Source organism: Pungitius pungitius, chromosome 1, assembly GCF_949316345.1.
Source record: "Pungitius pungitius chromosome 1, fPunPun2.1, whole genome shotgun sequence".
Lineage (NCBI taxonomy): Eukaryota > Metazoa > Chordata > Actinopteri > Perciformes > Gasterosteidae > Pungitius > Pungitius pungitius.
The window spans coordinates 2,785,952-2,799,619 of record NC_084900.1 but is presented as its reverse complement, the minus strand read 5'-3'; the positions used below and the strand labels follow the sequence as shown (position 1 = coordinate 2,799,619).

At 44.6% G+C, this 13,668-nt stretch overlaps 2 protein-coding genes across 4 annotated transcripts; both read left to right on the top strand.

Moving 5' to 3' along the window:
- Positions 1-4,871: 4,871 nt before the first annotated feature.
- LOC119222901 (sterile alpha motif domain-containing protein 9-like) lies at positions 4,872-7,504 on the top strand. Its single transcript, XM_062560842.1, has one exon. The coding sequence runs from the start codon at positions 4,930-4,932 to the stop codon at positions 7,069-7,071; it is 2,142 nt and encodes a 713-aa protein (XP_062416826.1). The 5' UTR covers positions 4,872-4,929; the 3' UTR covers positions 7,072-7,504.
- A 475-nt stretch (positions 7,505-7,979) lies between these two features.
- Positions 7,980-13,664, top strand: zgc:92594 (uncharacterized protein LOC436996 homolog). Of its 3 annotated transcripts, none has more exons than XM_037479975.2 (8): positions 7,980-8,255; positions 9,061-9,841; positions 10,115-10,223; positions 11,050-11,145; positions 11,385-11,618; positions 11,810-11,832; positions 12,090-12,238; positions 12,546-13,664. In XM_037479975.2, the coding sequence occupies exons 2-8, from the start codon at positions 9,198-9,200 to the stop codon at positions 12,848-12,850; spliced, it is 1,560 nt and encodes a 519-aa protein (XP_037335872.2). In that variant the 5' UTR covers positions 7,980-8,255; positions 9,061-9,197; the 3' UTR covers positions 12,851-13,664. The 3 variants fall into 3 exon arrangements, with proteins under 3 accessions (XP_037335872.2, XP_062416537.1, XP_037335874.2); XM_062560553.1 differs by lacking the exon at positions 7,980-8,255 and adding an exon at positions 8,269-8,413; XM_037479977.2 differs by lacking the exon at positions 7,980-8,255 and adding an exon at positions 8,543-8,752.
- Positions 13,665-13,668: the final 4 nt, after the last annotated feature.

The following is a 13,668-nucleotide window of genomic DNA, read 5'->3' as shown; positions in this document are numbered from 1 at the left end:
AAAATAGACGCGTTTAACCCAATGTTAGAGTCCACGTCATCTCACTACACACCGCGTGACAACGTTTGGGTAACAGCGCCCCCGCTGGTCACCCGTCCACATTGAATGTAGTTTAGCGCATCGTCGCAGTTTCCGAGGGGCCCTGAAAGCAGCATTTTACTCCGCATCAACCTGCCCGGCTCGGTGGCGTTTGACGTTAATTAGCCGTTTGTGCGCCTCTCGGTCGACCAGGTGCGCGTCGACGTGTCCTGTTTTTTTTTCTTTTTCTTTTTTGGTCAACCGACGAAGCCTCCAGATGACAGACGAAACGCCCGGGTGACTGTAACGTGTCTCCCGAAAGCCAAACCGACTTACGTTACGTTACTGGCGGTAAGGTCAACAACAACAACCACAAGAACAGCCGAGCTAACGGGTAAGGTGTCAACGTTAGCCCCCCCCCCCGGCACGACAGGTGCTCCGCGGCATCCAGATTAGCCCCCCCCCCGTGGTCCGTGATACGGAAACGCTTTCACTGCTCTGGGATCGGTGTTCGGGCTCTGCGGGAAGGACACGCCGCGACCCCGGTAAGTGGCCCGCGTGTCCGCCGTGGTGTCATTCAACGTTAGCTCGTCGCGGGGGCTGGCGGTTAGTGCGACGCTAGCTAACCGGAAGGCAGGTTAGCTAACGTCATCCGTTAATGTAGGCTAGCCGGACGTTAACGGGCGTTTGTTTTGTTTTAACAGCGGCTCTACGGGCCTTGTCGAGGCTCGAGGGGAGACCGCCGCTTAATAACTTAACGGACTTTAAACGGACCGTTTACGGGCCGGCGGGAGAAAGTTACCTTGTGTTTTTTGGGGGAAGTTGCCTCCTCACTGCAGTGAAAGTGAAAGACAGGTGGAGTCTCCACTGTGTCCCGAAGCCGTAGGTGGTGTAATGTTGGTCAACGTAGTAAACTACTGTATCTTAAATGACAGAATAAACCTACATGTTCAGATTTCAAAAAGTAATGTTCTTATTGTCCAATAATATCTCTCCTTGAATTCTACATATGAAAGCAGGATGAAACCGGGCTGATGCCATTAAAAACGACCACAAAAGTGGTTTCAAGACCGCTAACCAATTCCCTGTGTGGATATTCATTTTGAGGTCATTGCGCGCTTGAGTATGTAAGTGTTGCTTGACCTGTCCGTGTTCCTCCTCCACGTAGAAGACAACAAGAATTTACACGCCCAAAATCCATACGTGCTGGAGTTTGAAGGTCTGAGCTGGGTGGATGCCCAGAAGTTCTGCAGGCTGCACTACACGGACCTGGCCAGTGTGAGGAATCTCAGCGAGAGCCAGGACATCCAGCAAATGATGCAAGAACCCCCAGTGGTGCCGGAGGTCTGGATCGGCCTGCACCGGGACTCCTGGATGTGGCCCAACGGCACCAACTCCTCCATCAGCAGGTGGTCGGACGGACAGCCCGATAACGCCGTCGACCCCGAGGCCTGCGTCAGTGTGCTAAACGGGACGTGGAACGACACCTCCTGCAGCGCCAAGATGTACTTCATCTGTCAGGGTGAGTCCCAAAGTACTCGGGTACCGATAACTAGCCCTGCTGCAAATTCCAAACGTCACCAACTGGATTCAGTAAGAAGAGGAAGGGGATCCTATAATGTTCTACAAGCTTTGTTTGTTCATCATCTTCCCTACTCACCCCTCCCTCCATCCTCTTTGTAGGAACCTTCACCACCACCGACCCCCAACCGGGTGGGATCCCAGCGGGGAACGGTACGAGTGGATTCACATCAACCACTATTTATCACGGGAATGAAATACTCACTAATAAAAGCAGGGTTTTTAAACGAGCTAATCGCTGGTTGTGGGAACTGTTCCCCCCCGCCCCCCCCCCCCACCAGTGGTGCAGAGAAGGACCACCGTGGTGAAGATGGAGCTGATGAGTAACTCGGACCTGGAGGATCCAGGCGTCGGAGACGACCTCTTACAGCAGGTGGGACGCACAGATATATTTTTGAATATCACGTGAGTGAAAGAAAAAAACTTGTTTCATCTCGTTCGTTTGACAGATCGCGGCAGCTCTCGAGTCGAAGGGCGTCACTGACGTCACGTTGACCTGGAGGACTTTAAAGAAAGAGCCACAACCAACCGAGAGAGGTAACGACTGTGGAGAATAGACGGCATTTATCGGAACACCGAGGCGCGCTGACACATGCGGTCGGAATTACAGACGCACGGTGTGTGTGTGGTTTTTTTTAAATGTTGCACCTTTATTGGGATTCAACTGCTTTGTTTTTTTTTATCCACAGATACGTTTGGACGGAAAATAAACTAAAATCTTAAAATGGAAGATTTGAAACCGCGACGATGACGTCTTTCAACTTTTTTTCCCTCTTTGTTACCTTTCAGTAATCAAATCTGAAATCAGCAATTACCAGAAACTTGATATACAATTGTGTTTTAGTGTGTTATTATTTAAATAGGTTTTTACTAGATTGTCATTGAGTTCTTTATTGATCAACATTTCTTTTAACGTGGGAAAGCTTTCTTGATTTTGAGTTAAATTACTATCAGGTATTTCTTTTGAATTAAAGTGCGTTGCAATAAAATGCATTATTATGATTATTAAGACACAGCGTCATGATCATCCACCGACTCACTCAAATGAACAAAGGTGTGCGTTAGTTCACCTGTCTATTCATTGTGTAAATTTGGTTAATCGAATCCAGCTGGGAAGCATCGACCTCGACAACTAGAACTCTTCAATTTGAACGAAAGATCATACGAGCAGTTTTGACACAACTTTACAATTTACTGCAGACTATTTCTCTTTGGAGGAAACGTTATTCGTTTTATATGAAAATAAGACATGTTTCAGAGCACGTTGTAAAATAGTATCTTTATTTAAAACCTCAGTTAAAAGTATTTTATTTGATCAATTAAAATCAACAAATGAATTTAAATTGCTAGCAACATCAAGCTCTTTCTTAGTCTCTTAAATTTAATTTAAAAGTTAAAATGAGCCTTAACCGATGACTGGAGAGTGAAAAGTCCCTCTGTGCTTTAAAGACATGGTGCAATAGTGACGCTGCCACTTCAACAGGCAAAAACATGTTAAAACAATGGTTGCTTTACCTTTATTTTATTCTTCCTAGATGGAGGCAGAAATAACAAAATGGGCATCAGCAATTTCAAGTTACATTTAATGTTACGATGTGTTGCCCGTAACATTTCACTTTTCAGTAAAAAAGAATATAAAGATAATTGTGAAAAAATTGACGTGTGACGCTTGCATTTTTGCATCCAATTAAATCACGTGCAACTTTCTGAAAAAGAAATGTAAATATACAATTTTAATGACACAATAATCACTCAAATAAATAAATGGCCCTCATGTTCAAACATGAATTGTAATTAAATGGGATTCCTGATGTTTGAATGCCAGAGCTTTAGTCATAAAACCAATTGCTATTAAAGAAAAAGATTAAAAAACAATCCAAAACGTACGATTTGATGGGATATTAATAGGTGGTTGTTTTAATATTTTACTCTACTGGGTAAAAGTAGAAAAACAAAAGACTGAAGTGGTTCATCAGACTGCAGATGTGAGACTTTGTGACACTATCCTTTTTGGAAGTTGTGTAAATGCTTTTCGTTAAATTTGTGGTCAAATCCATAATCAAAACGGGAGGCCGCGCCTGCGTTTGAATCTCCAAACCTTCACATTTAAATAAAGTGCAGGACTCCAGGGTGGAGGAGCCGGACAGACAAAAGCGACATTCTTTTCACAATGGTTGAGGAAACTGTTTGACTTCACCAACTGTTGTAGTTCCCTACTGTGTCATTACGTTGTTACGTCAACAGGCGAGTATTAAAGCGTTTGGCTTTTGATTGGAAGGTTAAACACGTGACAAATTGTGGGCTCAGAAAAGGAGGAGACATTTATAGGAAACATACTCTGTTACTACAAGTGCAATCACTGAGCGGAAGGACTTGACTTTCATTTCTGCGTAAACGTGACTTGAGACTTTTAACTGTTTATCAATTCGATGGTATCTGTTATTGTTGTGCAAGGCGTTTCCTCTCAATCACCAAAGAGCAGTGACGTCCAACCCAATTATGTACGTCACATCTATGGTTCAAGAATGCACAGCATGCAGGAGGTGTGACTTAAAGATGTTCATTAATAGAAACCTCAGGCCCATTTGTCATTCACCCACCTGCTGGAAGTCAAAAAGGTAAGAAGATTTCAAGAAACCTTTGCTGTCTCTATTGTAATATATTTTGAACACGGTCACAATATCAGGCTTTTATTTCTTGAAACAAAGTTGTGTTTTTTTTTTTTAAACATTTGTATTATTATTGGTAATGTAATTAAAGTAACTTGTTTTGTGGTGCGTGTCATTAGGAATCTGAAAAACCAGTAAAAAAATAAAATCGGAAGAGATTCAACCGGAAAATAGTGAACATTACAATTACATAACAGTGCAGGCAAATGAACATCATATTTTCAGTCAAACCGCGCCACCTCAAAAAAGTGAACAGTGATGAAGTGGTTTATAATTTTCTGTTAAATCTGACCATAATTTTAAAAACAATTTAATAATGGCTTTTAAATGAGCTATAAAGCTTTCCAAGTCATTGAGAAAGGGAAATAAAACATCAGTTCTGCTGGGACAAATGCCGATTTACTGTTCCCAGATCTGGAGTCATCTGCAACTATTGGTTTATACGATATGATTAAAACTACACAACAACTTCTGTATAGCGGTGGATGATGTGAATGGCAATAGCTTTCTAGAGATCTACTTACAAAACAGCCATTGTGCAAATTAGCATTTTCACGTAGTGAAAACATTAACGAAAAGTCAAGCTAAGGGATTATCATGATATGCACTTATTGTAAGTCTCTTTGGATAAAAGGGTCAGCTAAATATAATGTAATATAACATGGAGTCTTTTTTCGTTACCTCTTCAGGAATTCCGCTGGTCCACTTTTTTCTAGCAGAAAAGAAGAGAAATAACAGAATTTGCATCCTCCTCCTGATGTCTGAGCTAACCACCATGGAGTGGACACATCAGAACATAATTTGTTTTCTAAGGTCAAATTTTGGTGAGCATTTGCAAAGAAATCCAGATGCTACCAACACGCAACTGTTCTCTTTTTTGGCGCTGTTGAACGCGTACCTTCCTCAGTCCTCCCTCCTGATGTCTGAGTGCCAACAGATCCTTGGACCCCCCGATCCGATCGACGGGGGCCCCCCCTTTGAAGAAAGAATGAAGCCATTTAACATCCTCATCAAAATATCGGATCAATGCTGTTCGATTGACCCAGTTTCTGCACAGTGTTCTGTGCAGCTCCTGGCTGAATATGGAATTTCCAGGAGTACCACAGTGAAGAAATTGATCATCTCCCTTTGTGGAGATCACCCCAAAAAATATGTGCTTACGTTCATCAAAGATTTACTGACAAACAGAAAAGTTGGAGGAAAACGTAAAAATAAGTTCTCAAGGTTGATTGAAGACATAACGGATGAAGAGATTTTCTCCCACGCTGTGTCCGTCTTAAAAACTGCGTCAGATAAATTGAGACAAAACTTAATTTACCCCCAAACCCTGGCTCGACTCTATTATATCAGAGGAGGCAAAAACAAGTACAACCAAGCAGAAAAATGGGCAAAGACAGCCATTGAAAGAGCTCCAAACAACTCCTACGTGGCTGACACTCTCGGGCAGGTTTACAAGAATCGTCTGATGAAGGAAGCCAGGACCCTGGAGGACACAGAACGCATGGGGAACGAGGCTTTGAAAGCCTTTGAAGATGTGGAGAAAAAAGCAGAAGGAGAGGAGGGCCAGGACATGATGGAAATGGCTGGTACTCTAAGCATTTCTAAGACCTTCAATAACCGAGGCCTTTTTGGCTTCATTCAGGTGGCACAGATATTCTTAACAAAACTTCCTCGACAGGAACGTCGGCGTTACATCCAAAACTTAAAAATGAAAATAGAAGCTAAGTTTGACTTTTTTGAACGTTACCTAACCTTCTCCCAGCCCGACGAGACATCCACAGAGCCCCGTTACTTCTGGAAGGACATTGTACTGTGTTACGAAAAGTTCACAACAGAAAAGGCAGCTGAGTCCGTGAGCTTCCCTGGTCTCCTGGAAGCTCTGAACCGTGGTCTTTTCACATCAAAGGGACGGCGTGCGGGTTTCGTGGAGGCCGAGCTAACGGTGTCGGATTTAGAGAGAATCCAGGAGGATTTGAGGACCGCCTACGAGGCCGATCCCGACAACGTCCAGGCAGCGGAGAGTTACGTCCTGTCCAACATCATCTTGGGCCAGGAGATGCATGACTCTCCTAAGCTCACCCCCCTGAGTGAACTCCAAGCAATAATAAACCGATTGTTGGAGACAGGGTCTAAAACCCCTGAACTTCACCTCATGGCTGTGCTGTTGTTCTGGCCTGACGAAGAGCCTGAAACAGTGCCAGATGAGGAGGACGAAGAAGTGGAGCCACCGGCTACGGAGGATGAAGAATCAGAGGACGAATGCCGGGAGTTTGACACCAGAGACGAGGAAGAAGAAACAAGCGCAGAGTCAGAACAGTCTCTTGAGCTCCTGTCTAACCCCGACATGAAACGCTATGTTGCTCTCATGGAGAAGGCCTACATGACATCCGATGCCAAGTACCATCGAGGCCGTTGCCTTCTGCCTCTGTTTTTTCTGGGGAAGGGCTCTGGACTGAGCAGATGGATCCATAAGTCACGGTTGGACAAGATCGTGGAAAACGAGGTGAATAACGAGCTGGCTGCCGAAAGCGTTGAAAGTGCAGAGGAGAAATGGAAGCTGTTCAGTAAAAAATGGGCCGATGGGGATGTGTGGCAAATCCCGGAAATTCAAGACATGCTTCTGCCAATCCAGGTGGAGTTACCCAACTCTCCCACAACGCCACAGGAGCATGAAGAAGAGGAAGTGCTTGCCTACGCTCGAGCAAAGAAAATAAAGGTTAAAACCAATCGTGAGCCAAATTCATCGCCGTGCCCGGTGCTTTTCTATCTTGGCTTCACCATACAGGGTCCTGTCGTCTTCTAAGTGGGGACACCTGGACAGGGATTGATGAAGAACTGAGATATTTCTTTGGTGGATTGACCGAAAGAAAACATTGTCGTCCCCACAAGTACCCTGGAAGGACTGCTACTTTAAGTAATATAGAATGATGAAAAAAACTGTTATATTTACCCCAAACCATGTAGTTATTCTGTGACTTTGAGGCAGTGCGTAAAGTAAAGAGTAAACCCTCAGGGTCAAATCAACTCTTCTGCCATTTTTTTGATTTTTGTTCAAGCTCATGTCCAACAAGTCAAGTTGATTTTATTGTTTTGCATTATTGAATCATGTGGGCGGTGGATGGGTGTATGACATTTTTTAATTTGGTCCTTTTTTTATTAACTATGCTTGGACTTACTTTAAGGGTATATTTTTTAAAAAAGCTGATATTGTCATGAAGATATATTTCTGACTTTTTCCCCCCCTGATCATATCTTTTAATTTATACTAACTTAAATCTACATGCAAATAAATATTGATTGGATTACATTTTCCTCATGTGCAGTTTACTGATATTCAATGAGCTGTTGGTTTTTTTCAAACGTATTGTGTGTGTATTCTAACATAAATAAATATTTAAGAAAACTTGGTGTGAAAATGTGTTTGGAAATAATTGTGCGGTTAGGGTTAGGGTTAATAAAATATATTAAAATTTAAAGTAAAAAACAAAATTACAGATAAAGTTCTCAGACTGTGGTAACTCAAATTCAAACAGTAAATATGATTTAAACTACAAAACAAACTAATTTTAACTAACAAAATAGACGCGTTTAACCCAACGTTAGAGTCCACGTCATCTCACTACACACCGCGTGACAACATTCGGGTAACAGCGCCCCCGCTGGTCACCCGTCCACATTGAATGTAGTTTAGCGCATCGTCGCAGTTTCCGAGGGGCCCTGAAAGCAGCATTTTACTCCGCATCAACCTGCCCGGCTCGGTGGCGTTTGACGTTAATTAGCCGTTCGTGCGCCTCTCGGTCGACCAGGTGCGCGTCGACGTGTCCTGTCTTTTTTTATTTTTATTTTTTGGTCAACCGACGAAGCCTCCAGATGACAGACGAAACGCCCGGGTGACTGTAACGTGTCTCCCGAAAGCCAAACCGACTTACGTTACGTTACTGGCGGTAAGGTCAACAACAACAACCACAAGAACAGCCGAGCTAACGGGTAAGGTGTCAACGTTAGCCCCCCCCCCCCCCCCCGGCACGACAGGTGCTCCGCGGCATCCAGATTAGCCCCCCCCCCCGTGGTCCGTGATACGGAAACGCTTTCACTGCTCTGGGATCGGTGTTCGGGCTCTGCGGGAAGGACACGCCGCGACCCCGGTAAGTGGCCCGCGTGTCCGCCGTGGTGTCATTCAACGTTAGCTCGTCGCGGGGGGCTGGCGGTTAGTGCGACGCTAGCTAACCGGAAGGCAGGTTAGCTAACGTCATCCGTTAATGTAAGCTAGCCGGACGTTAACGGGCGTTTGTTTTGTTTTAACAGCGGCTCTACGGGCCCGTGTCGAGGCTCGAGGGGAGACCGCCGCTTAATAACTTAACGGACTTTAAACGGACCGTTTACGGGCCGGCGGGAGAAAGTTACCTTGTGTTTTTTGGGGGAAGTTGCCTCCTCACTGCAGTGAAAGTGAAAGACAGGTGGAGTCTCCACTGTGTCCCGAAGCCGTAGGTGGTGTAATGTTGGTCAACGTAGTAAACTACTGTATCTTAAATGACAGAATAAACCTACATGTTCAGATTTCAAAAAGTAATGTTCTTATTGTCCAATAATATCTCTCCTTGAATTCTACATATGAAAGCAGGATGAAACCGGGCTGATGCCATTTCATCAATTAATTGACTAATGTCATCGTTTAAACCAATAAGTAGCAAATCATTAGATTATTTGGCTTCATAACAAACAATTAAGCTGTCCTCCAAATTGTTGTCAACTTGTCAAAAGTGAGCATTTTCCCTTTTTTTTGAACGTTTAGCAACCCGACATCTACAGGGGAAGACAAGTTCTGCATCGGGACACCAGCAGTCCCTTCCATCCCTCTCCAACAACCCACCCGTCTCCATCCTTTTGAACTACCAGCAGCTGCGCTCACCTCCCGGTGTAGACGCTGCCATGGCCTCGGCGCCGTCGGAGCAGTCCAGCGTCCTCCAAGACGAGCTCACGTGCCCGGTGTGCCTGGACTTGTACCGCGACCCCCACCTCCTTCCGTGCGGCCACAACTTCTGCAAAATCTGCCTGGACCGCCTCAAGCGGCAAGCGGACCGGGGCCGCTTGCGCTGCCCCGAGTGCCGCGACAGCCACCGGTGCGGCACCAACTTTCAGAAAAACTTCAAACTGGCCAACATCGCCGACGACTACCGGCGGCGGCGCAGAGCGACCGCCGCGCCTTCGAGATCCAAAGAGCCGTCGCCGACGCCGTGCTCGCTGTCAGTGCAGCAAGCCAGACGTCCGTGTGCCGTGCCGTGTGACTACTGCCCCTCAGCCGCCGCCGCCGCCGCCGCCGCCGAGGCGTCGGGCGTCAGCGTCGTGGCGGACGGGTCGTCTGCGGCCGCCGTCTCTCAGGAAGGCGGCGTACAGCGCGAAGCCGCTGCTGCGTCCACGTTCGCCGTCAAGACGTGTCTGAAGTGTGAGGTGTCGATGTGCCAGGAGCACGTGAGGGCACATCTGGAGCTGCCGGCGTTCCGCGAGCATCCGCTGACCGAACCGATGAACGACCTCTGGAAGAGGAAGTGCCCGGACCACGATGAGATCTACAGGTGGGAGGCCCGTACACTCGTATATTGCTGCATTCATATATTTTTGAAAATATGTGTCTTTCGTCTTGGGTCAGTGGTAATCAACATTGCTCAAGCTACTTCTTTCACATACTTTTAAAGCTGTTTCAATAACTTGTTCAAGTTACACAATAGAAATGTTTCAGTTAGAAAAGAAGTGACTGAAGTGCCTCTTGGTGCAAGACTGTATTTCAAGAAAATCTTTCATTCCCATCGTTCATCTGAATCCTAATTCTATTTGGTATGCCACTTCAGGTATTACTGTTTGGATGACAGGATGTGCGTGTGCAACGCGTGCAACATAGAAGGAGGACATTCAGGACACACAGTCAAGACTCTGAAAAACACAATGAAAGATCTAAAGGTACACTTTTTATTGTCATCATGGCTTTACAATGATAAGGGAAGTTTGTATTATTATTATTATTATAATTGTATGAAATCATTCAGAACAGTTTCCCTTCTAATGTTTTGATCAGAATCAAGTTTTCAGTCCCATCATGGGTCAGGATACACCATCCCACATCATATTTGTGCATTATGGTTTCTTATAACAAGAGCGTATTTGGAATTAACTGTTGGTTCTCTGGGATTTGTAACTTACTCCATTCGTTTTCACCTCCTTGTGATTGTTTGGCTCACAAATTCTTGTGATGAGTCTGGAATCCTGATGAATGAATGTTGACAGTAGTACTGTGTGTGTGCGTGTGTGACTGTCACATGACTCTGTTGTTCTTCTATAGGACAGTTAAATCCACTTCCTGTGGCCTCATTGTGCTGAACAGAGGGGAGTTGAGAGGTTTCCAGTTCATTGCTCAGTATTTTCAGTCCAGAAACGTGTTGAATTGAACGTGTTGTTTGGGGGCCTCTAAGGCAGAAACGACTAGTCACCGATGTCCTTTTCACCCAAACATATTTGACATTGTATTCATTTCAAGCCCCAAGCGTGTTGAGGTAGTCTTTATATTACGGCTGACAATATATTAAACAAATTTACTAATCACACATTTAAATTTCATTAATGGCTATTAATGAAAGGCAGAATTCCACCTGGTGGAACACGTAGAACTTCCTGCTGTCCTCGTGCACTTTAAATCTCTCCACATTTAGCCAGGACACTGATCACCAAGTGAGGAATAGCATCACTGGTCGACTTATGATGCTGCTGTTTGCCTCCTCACGTTCTCCAGGGCTCGCTGGATAAGCAGCTGTACAGTATAGAAAGGAAGTACAGTATGGCAGAGAAGAAGCTCCAGGAGCAGAAGGAGAAGGAGAGGCAGAATAAGGTAAGATGCACACATTGGTACTTCTGCATGTGTTATGTTCTCAGTATGCTGGTTCGAGCCTTTTAAAATGCTTCTACTCTGATTCAATTATTTGCGTTAGTTTTATTCTTTTCTGAGTTTATACAAAAGGAGTTTCTTTCAGCACCATGGACAGCAACATTAAGATGCTGCGAGGCGTTGTGCGTTTGCTCTTGGGAGATGTCTAAAACATAGAACTTGTGTACAATGCCCTCATGTAGAAGTTCCTGGATGACTCTGAGCAGTGCTTGACCCGGATGGGCGAGGAGATGAAGGCCAAAGTACACCGCTTCGTCTCCAGGTTGCGAGACTGCGCGCGCAATCATTTTGACACAAACGGGCCGGCCATTCAGAAGAACATCTCCAGGATCTGCCAGGACCAGGCCCGTCTCCAGGAGGTCCGCTGCGGCATCGAAGGCCTCATGCAGGAAAACGACTCTTTCCGCTTCATTGAGGTGGGACACTGTTTTGGTCCAATAGGATGTTCCTCAGAACGAGCGGAGACAAAAACGTGGCCTTAAAAAAATAGTAAATCACAAAACCGTTGCATAGTTTGAGTCATTGAATCTATGACTGCAGAGTCAATCATATGTACATGTTTTGTTATGATTTGTGCACTAAAGTGTTTCTTCGGTGTCGTTTTCAGGCATACAAGACAACGGGAAAACAGTATGTAGCACTTTGATGTTCAACTAACTAACTTCCTTTTATTTATTAAATCCCCAGATGATTTCCTGTATTGATTCTTACATTTTTTTTGTCTATTGAATCTGAGAAAATAGTTCAACGTAAATCATTCATTATCAAAATAGGCCCTGATCAACTTTGTTTACAAACCAATCGATTGAGCAATTACTATTTGATGCTCTAAAAGAATGGTGACGTCATTTAGAATCCAATCTAACTACGCTTTATTTGTGTTTCAGGTGCCGCAAGCAGCTAAGAAAAAACATGTTCTACCCGGAGTACGTGGACATGGAGACGGAGGTTCTGGGTGTGATGATGGAAGAAGAGATGAGGAAGTTCCTCGATGAAGAACTACCGTGTCACATTGTTTCTGCCATCAATTCCCTCTGTAAGGAGTTTTCATTTTAACGTCACTTTGTCCTTGTGAGCTGTGACTTATTTTCATTGATACAACGAAATTGAGTTTTATAGCCCTCCGTAGCAAACAATATACATAAGATTACACAGAAGGTATCACAATGTCAGCTTAGTGATGGAGGCTACAGCTGTGGGGAAGAAGCTGTCGTTCAGCTTTTGTTCACGCTTCTTCACAAGAAGGCGCTGATGCAAATGCAGGTCCCTCAAACGTGCTGGAAAATTCCATCAGCACCTTCTGAACGTCCAATCAGGTGTTTAATCATCAGGTCATCTTTCAGATATCCAGGAAGAGGGGCAGGAGGAGAATGAGGAAGAGGCTGCGGAGGATGACGATGACGACCTTGATAACAGCAGCGTGGAGGAAATGAGGAGCGATGGGGAGGTGGAGGAGGAGGACGACGATGAGGAGGAGGAGGAGGAGGACGACGACGACGATGATGACGACGACGAAGAGGAAGGCCGCGGTGAGCTAATCCTAACCCTGGATGATGGTCTTTACAGCCCAGAAGAGGAAGAGGAGGAAGATGATGAAGACGACGACGACAACGAAGAAGATGAAGACGAGGAAGAGCAAGGAGTTTAACTGAGGATTTGTACACTGCTATTAAGCCATTTGGGCCAGATGTTTAGGGTGCGACATGCGTTTTGCTGTCTTTGAATGTCCATGTACAGTTCAGGACTCCAGCAGCTGCCACAATCTGCCTCGAATCCCCCAGCGACACCGAGACGACACACTGGATGGTGATGGATTCAAACTGCACCAAGAAGCTTCTGAACTTGTGACTACGGTGCAAACCTCTGCATGTCTTTGATGCCTCATTTTCTACCACTTTGCAGAAAAATAAATGGAATTTGTCTCAAACAAATTAAATTTGTTTTGACAACGTTCCCAATGCATTTTTTTTTATGGGACAGGTGCTGGGCAGATATCTTGTGATTAGACCGTCACCATAGAAAGCCTTTTGAGCTGCAGCCGTAAACCGGTGAACATGTTAGATTGTTATTGTTTCATTCATGCTACAGATGCAAGCCAAAGAGTATGGATGTGTGTGATTGGGTGTGTGGGTACTTTAAAATGTTTGGTTTGCTTGGCATGACATTAGAAAAAGAATGTTTTAAAAAGAATATGTTAACAGTTAACAGTCTACAAAGGCGACATGATGGCTTTGCTTTTCCTAGTTGTGCTTTAAAAGCAGTTAATGGATTGTTTAAAAAGATTTCCTATGCACAGTTCATACATTATTCTTAATATATCTGTTTCCGGTTGTGAGGAATTTTGCACTTTACTACAAAAATGCTATCTGAGACCCGAAATGTATGAATGTCAAGTTATTTGATTTTGATACAATTGATTTTGTGAGGGGCCAAACTGAAATATTAATAATAAAGCCTGTTGAAATG